An 18,335-nucleotide genomic window follows, 5' to 3' on the forward strand; every position below is an offset into this window, starting at 1 on the left:
GAAAAACTGCAAAATCAGCACGGGCTTAAGCTCTTCAAAAAAAAGATTAATTAATTTGCCAGTTCTGAGAGAGAAAACAAGAAAATATTGTTAAAGTAAATCAATCAATTTGTGGTTCTTCCCTGTAGATAGCTAGCTTATAATTGACTTTATTAATCCATTGAGGGAAATTAAATCTTAACAGCAGGCAGATGCATTATACAATACGATCACAGCTTAAATGACACTAAGGGGCTAAGGCACAATAAGCAGAAAGTCTAGTGAGTGAATAAGTTGGGTAATAAACAAGGTGCAAATTAAGGTAATATTTCCAAACACAAAGCTCTGACGTGGTTTGAAAGCATTCATGAGCCCCCGTTAATTAGTCCCTGTTGGTTAAAGACTATTAGAAAGGACAGCTATATCAGTAACTGAAAGCTCATAGGAAACTAAATATGTGGTTCCCATGGGAGAGGGGTTTTTTTGTGATAGGAAAGCGGGTGTGGAGACACGCAGATGATGGGGTTAGATTTCGAGAACCAGTTCTGAGCTAAAATGTCGAAAACACCATAAAAAAGGTTATATTCAGGAGATACCTCTGATTATTCTCCTAATATTATTACCAACAATTAAATATTAATTGAATAATAAACAAAAAATCTTATAATTATTTATATTATAAAGGGTACAACACATTAAAATACAGCTAATACAGCTATGTACTCTAAATGATATTGACAATATCTGCTTGTATTGAGTACTGTAGGTTTAGCCTACATTGGCTTGCTCTGGACAGCCCACATTGGTTACACCAGCAATAGGTCATGGGTCACTAATCCTGCTATTATAAACCTCTGCTGGTCTGGGTGTACCACCAGGAAGTGAAAAGGATCTCACTTCCTCTCCTGTTTTCAGTTGTGCTTCCCCCGACTTCGCCCCCCTCGTCCTCCTCTCAGCTCTGTTTGCCAGCATGCCTCTCTTACAGCTTCTCCCTCTCTTTCTCTTTCTTGTGCTGCGATAAGTGTGTTTACAGTGGGATCAGGGTGTGGACGGTAGTGTTGGTTCCCTCTCTGTCTTTAGCCTGACACTCGTTAAGACACACACAGAGTTGGCTGATAACACTAAGTGTTTCCTGTTTGTCCAGGCCTGAGGCTGGCTGCAAGGGCAAGGGAAAGAGAACAAGGATCAGGAGAGGCAAAGGAGTAAGGAAAGAGGGCATGCTGAGAGACAAAAAGAAACAGAGGTATTAGACTGGACGGTACTGTGGGTTTCTTCACAATTATATTTTAAAGAGTCATTTTTCCTAACATAACATCCCTCTTTCTTTGTGTCCTCCTCTCCTCATCCGTCTCACAAATGTTAGTTTCCCTCTTTGTAAAGTTTTAAAAACAGTTTATGGACCCACTACTTCAAACACCCAGTCATTACTGCAGTTATAGTGCAAAGAAAACGGATGCTCATCAAGCGTGTGTGACTGTTTGTTAACCCAATGCTTTTTGCATAAACATGTCTGCTCAGAGTGTTTTTTCTGCTTCTCTCAACTTCTCAGTTCTCTGAAGGAAAAACAAACGAAGATCAGGAAACAGTAATTCCTACATCACATTATGTATGTTTGTAGAGTTCAGCCGCCAGGAGCAAGGAGAGTTTAACAGAAAAACATTTACTTAAAAAACGTTAGTATTTTCCTCGAACACTGACAAAATAATTTTTTACAAATAAAAATGTGTTTGTTCTTCTTCGATTATCTGGGTTGTCCTACAAAAGAGAAAAGATGAAGGGCCCGCACTGTGTTTATTTCCAAACAGATGCTTCAACTCCACACATAATAAGCTTATAAAACTAAGTTAATACAAAGTTAAGCTTGGCCTGATAAACAAACGATCCAAGAGGCCTCCCAGGCTCTTTGCTTATCAATGAATGTGTGTACTTTGTGAACTCTGGTGAGACATGTTAAACAAATCCTTTCCCAGGAAATGTAAAGATTAGAAAAATTTGTGAAAGGCAAAACCGGGACTATATCATATCCACAGCAAATGTCATGGAAATCCAGGAATTACTTTTCCAGATGCCTTGTGATGGATTAAAGTGTTGTTTAGGGGAAATCTGACCTGACGGTGGCACCACAATCATTCAGAATAATACTCTGGGGAGGGAAATGTATCCCTAACTAATTTCATGGTGATCTGGATGGTAATTGTCATGAAATCTTGCTCTGGACTGAAGTGTTGGACAGACAGACCAGCCAGCTAGGCTGTTAGTTGTGCATGAAAAACAAACAACTTTGACACACAGAGAGAACAGAGGGAATATAAATGGGGAAAACAAAGTAGACGCAGTGACATACTAGAAGGTTAAAACATGGAAAGGAAATAAAACAAGCCAAGTCAGGTCATGTTGTGTAGAAAGGGGATAAAAACAACTAAAGCATGAACACACAACCACCCAGTGTTTAATTCACACACTAAACCAGATTTGCGTTTTGTGCAAATGAGAACGATGTTGTCTTTGGGATTACATGCAGAGATGAGAGATAAAGCTAAATAAATGCAGGAGGAAAAGTAGGTTAGATGGAAGGTAAGACACACAGTCAACATAGACTTAACTCCAGAGGGGGAAAACCTCCACAGGTTACAAGAATATTCTTTGTTTGAGAGACTGGGCGAGAGACAGAGCAGGGCAGAGCAGACAGGAAGTAAAGGAGAGGATGGAAGAGTGAACAATGTAGAGAACAAAAAGGAAAGGAAACAGTGAAGGAACGACAGATTGACACATCGACAATATCTCTGCCCTTTGATCAGCAGTGACTGTTAACTTCAAATCCCTTATCTGCAACAAAGCAGATGCTCAAATGTCCTTAAACAATACATCCTTTCTCTCGGGCCACAGCTGAAACCGCTTACTGCCCCTCTGTACTACAAACACACATCAACATGAGCACGCACACAAGCACACACACCACAATAGTTTACTAGACTCTGAAACTCAAACCCAGAATAAGAGAGTTAGTAGACAGAACTCTTAAACAAAGACCAGATGGCTGCTCTCATAATGAAAGATGCTGCCATGTATTTCACAATACTGCCCAATCTGGACTGCACGTTTAGACAATGAATTCAATTTACATCATGAGACCATTTGTTCTCATTTGGCAACTTTGTATTAGAGTAACTGCAATTTTGGTGGCACCATCCTTCCCCAACTGAATGTCTTTTAACTTTCAGTGAACATTGCTACAGTCTGGTGGTGACCATTATGAACGATGGTACCGTAACGTTGGCTGACCTTATTCAGGTGCGGGCAGTTTATACAGGAGGCAGGCTTATTCCTAATAAACCTTTTAGTTATTGTTGTCTGTTCCTGAACAGAACAGTTCAAAAACTAGAGGCAATTTAGTGGAAAGGGGAAATTTTTGATCTGCACACTGCGTTTTTGAACCAGTTGTTTTACCTCCACTTTCTGCACACTGCGTTTTTGAACCAGTTGTTTTACCTCCACTTACGATCTTGCCATCACATTTTAGCTGGTGACTAATCACGAATGTATGTTCACGCCACTAAATTTTTTAAAATTAATTCATTTAATTAAAAATATATATATTTCTGAGATTCCTTCACATACCACTAGAGGGAGGTTGCATCCCACCAGTGGTACACATCCTATAGTTTGTGAACCAGTGATGTAGGTAAAAGAGTAGTCCATCAATTTAGCATTGAGGCTCCTATAATCCTGGTGCCTACATTACCAAAAATGCAACTCAACCCACAAGTGTGTCATAGATTGTGTCATAGATTTAGGTGTGTTATGCTGGTAGCGGCTAAAGTATTCTTGAGTTACTAGCCTCACACAGAGATGAAGAACGGGCTGTAGGCACACTTCTTTTTGACTCCACACTAAAAGATTTTTTTCACTTTCATACAACACTGACTCAAGTGGCATCACTTAGAGCCACAAAAGGCTACAACTTTCCCATTTATAGACGCCAATCAGAGCCAAGCTAAACGGCATTCCATCGTCTGCCAAGGTTGTTTCTTTATGCCAAATTCGCCAACATCCAAGACTGACAAGAAGAATATCTGTGCCTGAGATACAGTGATGATAAATCATTTTACTTGGATTTGCAGAGACATGCCTCTGATAAAAGTACTATGTGTGCCAAATAAGCACAGCGCTGCTCCACACTAAGAGAATTAAGCACTTGAAGACTGTTTTGTCCTAAAGGTGGTAAAACTATTTATAACTGACAAACTAAAGACATGATGCAATCTTACACTCTTTAAAGCTCTTTATCTCTCTCAGCCTTTCCACTGATGATAGGACATCAACACTTGGATTCACAGAGAGGAAAACAAAAAGAAAATCACGTTATCCATTGGCCCCCCGTTGCCCTCTGTTCACTTCACTATCGGAGCTTGAAAACCTCAAACATTAGACAACATCTCCCTTTGACCTGTCTAATTAGCTCTTATTTTACTGCCTTTCTAGTGCTCCTCTCATAAAAAAAACTCATGTAGTTACAGGAACACTATGAGGCCACCATGACTCTCCAAACTGAAACCCATTGTATCTATGTGCTCGCTCACAGATGTTTACCGTTAAATTATTGCCAAGTTAAAATGTGATTCCAGGCACTGTGACAATACACAGTATGCTATGTTTTGCTTAGTGTATTATAGGCTGTCACAAGTTCTACTACAAGTTAAAGTTAATACTTTTCACTGAATGTATTTATTCTAAAGCTGAAGGATTGATGCAGAAATCCGGCTTAGGACATTTATGGGTGCAAGAAGACCTCCAGTAAAAAATAGCTCTCGTGCAACACTTCCTCCTGACACAAATAGCCTTTCCTGCCCTATAAATAAACACTGGTGGACTTGGAAAGCACCCAGCCTCATTACACTCAAGGGCTACTCATAAAGTCAGTAGAGTAGGGCAAAAATATATCCCTCACTTCAGTCAGTTTATACATACCATTCGAGTCGAAGTAAAGCTACATGAAAATATACAGTAAGTTCAACAGTCTCATTGAGTATTCTGTTCAGCTACAAGGACAAACTTTTGGACAACAAATCGGAAACAGGTCTGGCAATTCTATTTGAAAGTTGGATCCATAAAACTGTCACTTCCATCACTTAAAAGCATTAGACAGGGCTAAAAACAAAAAGTATCTCAAAAAGGTTTGCAAGCAAAAACAGTTCCCTGATGTGCACTGCAAACCAAGCAGGCCGGTGCCAAAAGTCTCTCATGACGGAAAGTTCTCAAACGTTTTTTCAGGTGAACTGAGTCTAACCCTTCCTCCATCCATCTCCAAGCATGAATATTGTTCCAGTTGTTCAGTGCAGGCCAAACTAAACAACCCATCTGAACCAAACTGGGGGTGGGGGAGCCTGACAGCCCTTCTTGCTAAAACAGGGTTGTCTTCCAGATCATCCCCAGTGTCTTGTCCTTTATCCGGCTTGTTATTATTATTATTATTCTTATTACTTCAATTTTGTCTCTCTTCTCTCATTTTTCTTTACATCCTTTACTACAACTCCCCTCATCCAGCTTTTGTCAATCTCTCTGGTGTCGCCATCATTATCAGTGATTAGTTGTGTCTGACGGCTTTACTTTATCTACATGTAGTCCTGAACCACGTCAACAGACATGTCAGTCGAGTGAGTCATGCTACACTGGCTGTACACCCACAGTTTTCTGAAGAACTTTAAACTCACGGCAAAAAAACATACCTTCAGTAACACATTCATACAAAACAAACAGATAAAGCAGCAGACAAGCACCTCGCATCATCACCGATGTCCTCACACCCACTCCAGACAACAAACAAGCCCATGCACAAACACACGCCCACACATAAATGAGCCTGCAAACACATGCATAGGCAAAAGATCACACTCGCCTGCTTTTACCAGCTCAGTGCTTCATGTACTTGCTGAAGAGCAGGTTTGTCGGCTGTTTGTCTGTACTGTAGGTCACGTACAGCGACGATAAGGAATAAAGAGATCCCATGGGTGTGGGTTACTGTTTTAAATTGGGATGATGGTTAAACAAGCTCTAAGCCATTTTCCTCTCCTTTTCCTCAGATTAACGAGTTCAAGTCTGTATTTTTTAACATTCTTTTAGGAGACCGTGCGGTCATAATCAGTGGTAAAACAGCACAGTGGCAATCAACACTAACTAATCATGGTGATCAGTAGCATAGGTGGACCATCAATCCACGCACCACATAAGCTATTGTAAACAAGATTAGTACAAACAAAGAGCCAACACCCATGTCTGTGAGACTGTTCAGTTCTACAAAGGAGGTTAAAACATTTGGCTAGATGACATTTAGTTTTTGCTTACGCCTAATGTCAAGATTGACAAAGTAAACTCACAACAAGGACAGCTCTGCCTTTGAATGTGCTGCAAGAAGCAGCTGATTAAAGGATACGGCCAAAGGCTGAATGCACCTTTCAAGACCATATGCATAACACTTATCAATTTAATTTTCCAAATTAAAAGAATACAATTAAACAAAACAAAAAACGTTTTTTATATTTTGTCAAAATTGGGGTTTTTGAAATCATCAAATCATTTGGTTGAAGAATTTTCTGTCAATCAACAAATCTAATCATGTCTGCCCATGCCAACTAATGAATGTTTTCATTACCAGTTAATTTGCTGATTATTTTCTCAATTAAGTCATTAATTGTTTGGTCTATAAACTGTCAATGATACAATAGGACTGTCCACCTTTTTCCCAAATCACATCTTCAAATGTCTTTTTTTCACCAACCAGAGAGAGAAAAGCAACAATTCTTTGTACATTTGAGAAGATTTTGATTTTAAAAAATTGTCGTGTTTAGTTGAAAATTAACCTAAAACTAACAATTATGAAAAAACAGGTGCTGATTTGTTTCACCGCTCGTCCTCTTTCATGGAGTCTGCCTGTTGTGTTTCTATAGGAACCTAGAAAACTCAAACTAAATACTGGTTTGTGTTTTCTGAGGTCAGTGAAGTTTCTCCTTCACGCTAGGAATAAGGGGGTTGCAAACACACTGGACCTTTACATCAAACTGATAAGTGCTGTGAACCCTTATCATCTTTAATGTTCCCTGTCTGTGTTGGCTATGTATGTATTTTTATATCAGTGTTGACACTTTCTTTGGTTTCCCCTTAGCTGGATGTAGACTGAATGTAAAATCGCTGTATACCTAGAGATAAAATGATACAGTAAGTGTGAACAGGGCCATAGTTATTTCTTGGACTTCTCTACTATCTCCTGCTGACAACTGACAACACACACAAAGATGCAAACCCTTCCTCCACCTCCTCTCCCAGATTAATGCTGGGCCATTCCTGAGGTTTTACTGTCACTCCCAGTACTAATACCCTTTCACTACACACAGCCAGAACAAATCATTCCATGCCAAACCAAGTCAGACTGGGCCAAATCAAACAGAGCCGAGTGGAGATACTTCAGACTGTGCTTCAATAAAAAAAGAAACCTTCTATAATTGAAGGATTGTTGCTTTATTGTTTCACTCTAATGTTTTTTTTATTTTATAAGTAGGGTGCAACATTTTTCTCTAATGGCAATATCTTCTTTGAGGAGGGGAAATATCACATTTTTTAATCACAGAGTACACAATACGATATTTAGAAATGTTTTCAGATGATCAGCATGTGATTTTCTTTGCCGCACTGCTCTAGATAACACTCAAAACAAATTGCATAACCCCTGATAAGACGCCATTCCTCACATATTTGGTTATACAAATTCAGATTGTTCCAAACAGTAGATGCACAGTTTAGTCGCCGGTGTCATGTAGCTTGGATGAATTGAAGCCACGAAACAGCTGTGTGGAGTGAGAGGAGACGGCATAATCCACACATCAATTAGACACAAAGAGACTGGATGATTAGGGGAGGGTGTGTGTGTCTGTGCATATGCTGTGGATGCTGGTCTACGGCATGGATGTGAAAGCTTGTGTATGTGTGTGTGTTTGAAAGCCTTGAGTAATCCTGCTTAGTCTAGCAGCTGGGGAAGCAGGTTTAAGTAGTGTGGCAGTATGAAGGGCTGGGTGAGGGTTTAATGCAAGAACCACTGTCAACAATAGACTGCACACATAATAATAGAGAATGCATATGTGTGCGAGTGAGTAAGTGTGCGCACAACACCACAGCCAGTAAGTAATGTGCTTGGGGGTGGTAGTAAAGGGACTGAGAGTAAGATAACAGTCTAAGCAAATTAACTAATTTAGAGCAGCTCTGCTCAAACAGCAGGGAGAGTGTCGTTAATGTGGTCTCTAAGGGTCGACGCACACTGTAAGATTTAATTAAGATTTCTCAGACTAATTATACGGGACTGTTTTTTTCTAACATCAAGGTTGCTTCAGGAAACCCTGAAAAAAAACCCTGGATTTTTTACATTATAAAAAGCATTACAGAGTACAATTTTGAGCTGGTTATTGAATCTCAGTAACCTCAGATTCAACTTCAATCAGATAGTTGATACCAATATTTTGGTACCATTACCACATCACGGTATTAAGAATGGACATCGTATATCATAACAGCACCCATCAGTCAATCAAAGCAGCAACACTGTTAATTATTATGACTTAAAGCCTTAATATAATTTGAACAGGCGAGTTAAATTGATATTCAGACTAAGTTGTCATGAACGGGGAAATTAGCTATAGAGACCAAAAAAGTTTTTTTGTACCAGGCTGTAAACATGTTTATTTCTGCATGGGACATTTTAACATGAGGACTGATGAGTTTTGTAGCCAGCCTCAAGTGGCTGCTTGGGAACTGCAGTTTTTGGCACTTCTTCATAAGCCTCCACAGAGGTTACTGCTTTTATTTGCAATAGGAATTCTTGTATTCCAAACAAATCACATTTGCATAAATACAGATTGTGCTCTTTGTTGCATAAATTTGGATACCAATCAATCTTCTACAACTGCACTAGGAACCACACTAATTACTAACTTATACTAAAAGTATATTACAATAATTACAGAGGAAGAACTGGTGATAGACACAATACAGCCATTTGAATTCCTCTAACTTTACAAAGGTTGTGTGTGCACCTCAATTTCTTACGTATTAAAATAAAGTGAAATTGATTGAATTGGCTCATTCGAATTCACATTTAGGTCTAGTTTAAATACATCAAAGAGAACCATAATTATTGACATTATCATAGCAAGTGAAACCATTTCTGACAGCTGACTGTTCAGACATGGCTAAAGCAGAATGCCTGTAAGTCTCCCTGTGGCCATTCGCCAACCCCTTTCCCAGAAACCAGATTACACCGTCTGCTTGTCTTAAACACTGCTCACATACACACAAACACACACATACACAGAAGCTCCCTCATTACACTGAATGTTTGGCCAAAAAGGTTTGGTCTAAATGATCCACAGACGAATCCCAAAATGTCTATGATATATTCCAAAGACATAATCAGGCAGACACAGACAAACAGAAACATCACTCAAACACAGACACAGAGTCTAGCAGACAGACGTACAAGCATTTCAGAACACACACATACACACTTTCAGAATTCCTCTGATTCACATTGACCTTGCATAACTACACACCTGCTCACAGGGTCTGATAAAGCAACACTGGTGTTACTCCCTTTTAGGCTGAGGCATGCACAGAATTCTGGTGGATAAACTTAATGTGGAAAAAGTCAGACCACAACACAGCCACGAAGATCGCAGTGCAGAAAAATGCTGCCATTACCGTTGCTGCATAATCTGTGAGAAAATCACACGTTAATTTGAGTCCCCGGTTAATCTTTTGTGAAGCAACAAAGCTGTTAAATATTAAGGTTAGAAATGTGTGAGCACCTTAAGTGTAGGCAGCATTTTCACACTACTTAGCCTTACAGCGCATTCACAGTTTAGCATTTGAGAAAGCTGAATCTACTTAACCTGGTGACACATTCTGCTGCGAGTTGCCTGGATGCATAGATAGTTTGCATTTCTACAGCCAAACATTTTTCCATATAACAATCAAGTATACTGGAAGGATAAAAAGCAATAACCCCAACCATAATGTGGTAAAACAGGTCTGTTTTGTCAGATTTAAACTGGAAGGAGATGGATTTAAAGCTGCCAACATTTAAAAATGGTAGCTGCTGTGGACTTGATTAATGTCGCATTGCTTTGAGTGCTTGTTTTACTTCAATGCATATTCATGACAAAGTTTGCACTCTGCAGCCTTCCACCTCAATCATCCCTTACAGCACAAACATTACCTGTCAGTGCAATGGAAAATGGGTGCATGTGTGGTGTGCAGTTTTCTTTCTGTAGGAGTGTGTGCCCCAGAGGACCACACTGATAATCTTCACACAACCTGACACACACGTCTTTCTTATCAGTTCTGTAGTTGACATAATCTGGTACAGCAGCCTAATCGATGACATGAGGTATAGAGTAAGGAAAGGTGATATATTACCCTCCTAACCGTAAATATTCTCTAAACTTAACTAGATAAACATTTTTTATATGGTTGACTTTTTATCCTGTAGGAAACTGCAGCGTGTGCAGTCAGGCATTAAACACAGATAACCGTGTCAACCTAATAATCTCGTCATAAAAAAATGAGCCTTTATTAAGCCTTATAAATGATGCAAAGTACAAAGCAAAGTACATGTGCTTAAGCGTTTATCAGAGGTTAAGTTCATTAGCTAATGGTATAAAGGACAATCTGGTGTGGTACATCTTTTTTTTTATCTCCCTTTTAATGATTAGCAGCCTTTAATATTCAAACCAAAAGATATCATTTATGGCGGTACCACTGCATCTGATGTACAGTTCTAGATGTTTGGAAAACGCATGATGTGGAATAATGAATGTCTTCGAAACATGCTGCAACAGGGGGGAAAAAACAGGAGCAATTAATGACATTAATAAAGGGTGGTCTCTGTTGAGTTCTGGCAGTTCTAGTGTCCTGGTATTGTGCATGAGGAATCATTATCATGACTTACTGGGATACTAAAATAGAACGAAGCCATTATTACTGTTATTACTCCCACCTGCTATGACAAAGTGACAAGTCAAAATGTCTGCTGTGAAAAAATGTCAAATGAGTTCTCTTTTTGTCAAACAGATAGATGTGTCATGATTTTCCAAATCCACAATTTGATTTGACTTCCAGACTTTAAATCACTTTGACATGTAATCAGATAAATGGTGTCACTGTCATTCCATCTCATGTCACACACCACCAACTATTTCAGTGATTTTGGTGAAACTGGATCATATTTCATAAAGAAAAGGACCATATTTCATAACTAAAAGGACTCAGAGCACTGGAGGAGTGTTAGTGTTTGTACCACATGCATTTTGGTGAGAGGAGGTTTTCAGAGAAGGGGAAACGTTGATTGGGAGCAGGTGTCATGCCAGAACCGGAGCTGAGCAATGTAACCGGGCTCAGCAGCCTCTATGAACATAATGGCAGAGACCAAGAGACTGAAGAGGACAATAAAGGAAGCTAAGAAGAGGAAAGGAGAGGGTGACCAAGCAAGACACTACCAGACAAGAGTAAACCTTGGGCTCACTTTCAGTCAGCTCATTTCGATCAAACTGCACATGGATGTTTGTTTTCTTGTTCTTGCACAGCTATTATTACATGCAAGGTTTGGCTGATGAAGTGTTTGAATTATGTTTGTCTTTCGGTCTTTCGCTTGAGTGGAGAAACACAAAAAGAATCCATTAAAATTGTAAAACATCCATGATTTTAAAAATATACAATGAAGGGTTTATTATCAGGCCTCATCATCCAGCTGAACATTTAACCCTTATACTGGCTGTATCATACTACAGTAATAATACATCTTATTCTCTCCTCCAGTAACATTTCTACCTTATTTAGGCCTCATGTTGAAGAGGTGTTTGAGTACAGGTTTGGCTGCCGAGTACGCTGAGCTGGAGGAGGATCCTTGAGGCATTCGGTAAAGATTTGACACTAAAACAGATTCCATTACACGTTATCTGGAAATGTCTTGACTTCATAGAAAAGCTATTTACGGAGGCATTAGGTTTCTGTTATTTTGTTTAAAAAAATAAAGGGCTGGTTTTTGGGGGGAAACATTCCTGGGTACTCTGTCACTGACACACACAACCTAAAATAGAATCAAGGAGCGTTTTTTTTTCCCCTTTTTATTACGGTTGTTTGGGTTTCTATAAAAAGCAATGGAATGACTACTGGCTCCGAAAATAAACACGTTGGTCTGTGAAAGATTTTTCTGCATATCTTAATCATGACCATTAATTTTAATCACTACAATGCTGGCACTGTTATACCCAGGAGTCCTCTGCAGAACAAAATTAATGCACACACAGATCTCTCTTTTAATTAAAAGAAAAGAGAAATATCTGATTTCAGAATACACAAACCAGAACAGAAGATGTAATATACTGTATGTGTGTGTGTGTGTGTGTGTGTGTATATATATATATATATATATATATATATATATAGTTCTCTGATGATCAATACACACAGCATGACATACATACATTAAAGGGGAAATATTGACTTGTAGGGCTTTGCATGAAACACAAACTACACAGAAATAAACATGCGTTTGCAGTCAGATCAGTTATTAAATGATGTAATTTACAGCAAAGCATTAATACCTATTTTCTTATATAATGTGAGTGGAAGTGCATTAGTATATCACTCAAAACTGCTGTTAACAGTTTCAAAATAAATTATGACAAGTTCAGCTCAACACTTCAGTCATTTCCTTTTCCAAATAACACCATATCAATGCACAGACATTTGCATGAGGCTTTACTACAAACTGAAAAATGATCCGACATCCAAGCGTTCAAAGTGCGACAATGTATGTGGGTGTGAGCTCTGCAACGCGATGCATGACTGCGAATGGCTTCAGTTGTGTTTCTAAGCAACATTCACATCCACTGCTCTTACCTTGCTTCTCTCATGCCGCCTACGACTGGCTATTTCAGTGAGGACAAGCTTTTCCCTCCGAAACCATCCATCTCTTAAGCAATATACAACTGTATTAAGTAATACAATACAGGTTTGGACTGGAAAATACCCAGTAAAAAAAAGGTGAGACAGCCACTATCCATATACGCACTAAGGAGGAGCTATTGTGACCTTTCAGCATGACGCTGGACACAACATTTCCTAGAACAATGAACGGTATTGTACTCCTCCACATAGCTGACTGAATTTGCAATAATTTACTAATATTAGGCTGTGGCCCCATGTAAAATTGCACCCTGTTTAAGATTGAATCAGACATGAGGAATAATTGGTTGTTTTTCTCTCGTTTTCTATTGATATACAGCACTTTTTATTCAATATTCCCTGTAAAACTGGTTTAACTATATTTAAGTGAATGTTCAAGATAATCTATAGGTGGATATCTGGTGATTTGGGTTTGTGGTCCACTAGCAGAAGTCTCTACAAATCCATGCACTATTTAAGCATTGCAGTATATTGTGGCTATAATTGAGGAAAAGCAGGGACATACTCCACCTAATTCTTCCTCTGCGGGACAGTCTCCCTCTCAACAGAGCATGCCATTTAACCAGAGCACATCATCCTGCCTCTTAATCTCATGGAAACTGCCTACATAAACCAAGTGTCTCATTAAGTTGGCATTTTTCTCTCCAGTCCAAACTCCTCAACTCCTGACACTCCCACCATCCCCTAAAACTTTATCCCATTCATCCAGCAACCCTCCAGATTTTTCCTGTCTGCCATTTGGCCCTGTGTCATTACGGTCACCGTGACAACAGATGAGTCAGACGCTGTGGAGACGCCTCACTTCCTGTGAGTCTAGAGTATCATAGACCGAATGAATGACTGGATCAACATGGAAGACATTCCTCCCTAAAGACTGATTCATAGCCAGTGGGATTAAATCCTCATCTGGCGCGTGGTGCAGAGTCAGAGTATGTGATGATATTTGTGGTTTTTGGAGTGTTCACATCACATTGTACATTCACCTCCCAAAGTGACTCAACATGTCTGTAAAAAAGTCTGTGTCATATTGCAACACACCACAAGTCATGGCTTCTCAACCTCATGACCCCATTTTTAGGTCCCAAAGTTCTCATGACACCCTCAATTACAGGCTATCATGTGAAATTGAGCATAGCATGCTTTTTCTGTTTATAAGAGTACGGAGGCAGGTCTAAATGGTTTACACCAACATTATGACTCTAAGCTGTTTATTTATTTAGCAGAAACCTGTTTATTTTTTTTCTTGAAAAGCAAAATATCAATAAGCCGTGGGGCGCTGCTGACCTTAAGGTTGAGAAAATCTGCCATAAATCATCTGCAACTGCTTCAGACATACATACACAGACACTGACTCAGCCATGTAGACATACACACACACCTACCTACGTGCACACGTGGCTGCATGTACACACACTTTACATAGCCATGAACATGTGTTACAGTACTTACATCAGTCTTTCTAAACTTGGCTTTAAGGCTCTTCATGTTCAGTCCGGTCCATGCAGTCACTCACTCAATCACTCAGTCAAGGCTGTGAAGACAAAGAAAAACACAGATGTTTAAACTGAGCCTCTGTGATGTTTGCTTCCATTTCAAATGTGATTTAGTGTTTCAGAAAAGACTAAACTACCCGACTTATCGAGTGTTTTGCGATGCCGTTTGCCAATATGAGGTGCAAATGTGCAGTTCGGCAGCATGGATTTATGGTGACAACAGTCTACAACCTTGGTGTTTAACATTATGATAAAAGCTCAAATAGTTTGTTTATTAAAGCCTCGTCTGCAGGACGACTTTAAATACCTACACATGTAAAAAGTAACAGAGCTGTAACAAATGTGAAGCACTTTTACTCTTAACTACTCCTTTCAATGGGCAGTTTTGGGAATGGACTTCATCCCACATGCAATTCTAATTTAAACCTGTTGCTGGAAACGGTATCCGGCTTTGTATTGTTTCCTATAAGGATGTTTTAAATCACCACAGAGCCCTTGGGGATGTGTGGCAACTGTATTTTTGAGCCTAAAACCAGCTCGAGCGATTTCCATTTTCTTCATGCCTGAAACGACCATGTCTGTGATTTACTACCAAAAACATCCCTGTGAGCATTCCAGCCCAAATTAGTCTACTTACTTTGCTCATTATGATTATTATTATTATTATTATTATTATTATTTCCAGGGTCCTGTGTGTCTGCTTATGTTTCAACCAAGTAAGCAATTTGAGCCTCTTTGCAATTATTACTGGCAGTTAGGTCCTTCAAAAAAAAAAATGCGTGCTTTCATAAAGGCTTTGCAGACACATAAAGGCTTTGCAGATTCTCTGTCTTTATGTGGGCAGACACTGAAGTGGTGGAGGAGGTGTACTGTAAGTGGGTGCATCAAGGACAGCCATGTCTGGAGTCCTCTGGCAAACCATTAAGATAGATTAACCTATATTTGCCCACAGCATTCAATGGGAAGCCCTGATGAGACATCTCTCTTTATGATGCATTATAAATAGGTTGTCTTTGCTACTAAACCCACTGTCAAACTTTCTATTAGAGCAGTTGATCAAGTAGTTACCTGTGCATATTTACATACTTGCTGCTCAAACAATGGAAGCTGTGCATAAGACACATGCACAAAAAAAAGTATCAAATGCCCGCTCATTGTACACACAAAACACTTGAATATCAGATTGGACCGCTTGTAGCTGCGCCGTGGGACTGCTCACACGCTGTTTAATTCACCAAACACTTAGTTAGTTAGTTAGTTAGTTAGTTAGTTAGTTATATAAAAATAATAACAACCAGCCATCATTTCGACCAACTAACTACTTTCACATGATGTGAAATTACTGGACGGACTTACCCGGTCCTGTGTTCAGCAGCAGAGGAGGGTTGGACACATAAAAGAAACTGACACACAACCGCTTTCTGTGCCAAAAACAGATTAGCTACCGAGCCGGTAGAGAAAACAAGGAGCCGTTGTTAAGCTAAGTCGAGCAGGAGGATGCATAAAAGGAGAAAGAGAGAGAGGGAGAGAGAAAACACTGCGTCCCTACACACACACACACACACGCACACACACACACTGGCCCGGGTCCGTCTTGGTCCGCATACATTAAAAGTTGTTCACGGACTCTCCTGCCTGTCTCGCGCTCGGGACTCAACTCTCAACTCAACGGCTGTTGCCCGGTTTAGGAAAGTGACGTCACTCTCCCAATGCTCTCGTGACCGCGGCGAGCGAGCCCTCTTCTGTTCTCCATTGTGTCCCATTCATGTTCTGGTTAAAGGAGTATTTCCCTCACTCACACACAGACAGGAGAGAATATATTAGATTAGACTTGTTTTTTTAAAATCACATAACACTTTGTTTCAGTTTTTTTTTTTAACTACATCCTTACAAATAAAGGTTTGTCTTAAGTGGATCTTCATAGTAATGTCATAGGAGAAACTTTTACCTCAAGTATAGTAACATTTCATTTAAATCCTACATGTCCCTGTGTACGGAAGACCAAATCGGCCATACATTCATACATTTTATTTCTACCGTTTTATCATGAAGTGAAAACTGTGATTCCTCAAGCGGCCACTTGAGGCTGGCTGCAGAAGTCAATCTCCGAATTAGTCGAGCACCTATATTCAAAATGATCAACCTCATATTTTTACAGCCTGGCTCAGGTGTATGGAGTCAGATTTTTTATTTTTTTAAACTCATCAGTTCAAATTACATTAAAGCTTAAAACAAACAAAACAAAAAAAATGACCTAATTTTCACAAGAAAACAGACAATTTATTTTTTAATAAATTGTCTGAATGCATGGCCATTAAGGGCTTCCATAGTTAAGGATTCCTTTATCTTGAGATCTCGAATTTATTATGTTGTTATCTCAAGAAAAAAAAAAGTTTTAATCTTAAAATCTTGATAAAAAATACCCCATTATCTCGGGATAACAACATTTGTTATTTCGGGTTTAATGACTTGACTGATTGTCATGAGTAAATTGAGCAAATAAAATGTATGAATGTATGACCGCTTGGGGTTTCCGTATATACGTGGCCATGCATTTATACATTTAATTTCTCTGTTTTCTCATGATAACAAAAGTTCATTTCATTTGTTTTCTTGAGATCTTAAATTAATTGTCATGTCATTAGCTCAGGAAAACAAAGGTTATCTCAAGTTATGTCAAAATGATTCCATTATCTCGAGATAACATTTGTATTACGATGTAAATGGCAATGTTGAACTGCCATGTTTCTAGAGTGGTCTAAAACAGACAAACTAAATTCAGGCTCTAGATAAGGACTCTCACCCTCATGCTTGGAACAAGTGGGATGCAATCAGCAACCACAAAACCGCAAAGATAGTACTAAACCCTAATCCTAATCCTAAATCATGTCACTTTATGCTTCTTGAAGTTTTGGCTATTGGCTGGACAAACAACATTGTGAAGTTTTTACCAACCAAACAAAAAAAAATGTTTGTTAAGCTTATTAATCTATAATGGAATTATTATCCTATACAAAACAGTGTAAAATTAGCTTCATCTCAACCAACTAAACCAATAATAAAATATTGATTTTCTATTATTGCATAAGTCATAACAATGTAATGATCTGATATAAAAAAAATATAACAGTCAAAGTGGCCATTTTTCTGCACTGAGTACTTTTTAATTTTATTTTCATGCTTATTTTCAAAGAAGGACTTGTAACAGTTTACAGTGTGGTATTAGTTTTATTGACGCAAAGGTCTGAATACTTCCTCCGCCACTGCTTGCTGTTAGAGGCAGATTTGCAAACAGGGGCCAATATATTAATATATAGACTTTTTTTTATCCCTGTGGATCGCCCCTGGATCATTTCATGCATCTCAAAGCTCCTACAGATCCACAGAAGATACCATTAAACTGTGTTTATGGGCTCTGTAGTTCTCATAATGTGTTGACTGGTCTCTGTGTGTAAAATCAGCGTGTATCACGTCTAAGGTTGTGAGACTGCCAGTCAGACAAGTCATGTTGATGATACAGGACTATGTCGCAACAGCACTACAATGAAACTAATTAATGCAGGTAAGAACGTGTCTGAGCTGTTAGGCTGATGTTATTTAGTGAGATGAAGTAATGATACCTAGGATACAGACTCACTGTCTGTTTATTTGTTGTAAACCAAGTCCATTCATTCAAAGCAAATGTTCATATTGAAATCAACCACTTCTGACTTGACTCAGTATATGTGATACATATACAGTTAATGGTAGTCTGTTCAGTTTGTCCTGGCAAATATCTCCTTGATGAGTATGAGCAGTGTCTCTCAATTAATGTGAATTTGGGATAGTCTGTGTAAACAATCAGAGAAAGGAAAT

At 38.9% G+C, this 18,335-nt stretch overlaps 1 protein-coding gene across 2 annotated transcripts in view; it reads right to left on the reverse strand.

Annotated features, from left to right (window-relative positions):
* The window catches only part of rai14 (retinoic acid induced 14), a 37,779-nt gene extending 21,488 nt beyond the window's left edge, over positions 1-16,291 (reverse strand). For both annotated transcript variants that reach the window (XM_019271917.2, XM_019271916.2), the window contains exons 1-2: positions 15,837-16,291; positions 14,437-14,518 (exon numbers count right to left, since the gene is read on the reverse strand). In XM_019271917.2, coding sequence (XP_019127462.2) covers positions 14,437-14,472 — 36 coding nt within the window. In that variant the 5' untranslated portion in view covers positions 14,473-14,518; positions 15,837-16,291. The remainder of the gene's footprint in view (positions 1-14,436; positions 14,519-15,836) is intronic.
* Positions 16,292-18,335: the final 2,044 nt, after the last annotated feature.

Source organism: Larimichthys crocea, chromosome IX (assembly GCF_000972845.2).
Source record: "Larimichthys crocea isolate SSNF chromosome IX, L_crocea_2.0, whole genome shotgun sequence".
Classification (NCBI taxonomy): Eukaryota; Metazoa; Chordata; class Actinopteri; family Sciaenidae; genus Larimichthys; species Larimichthys crocea.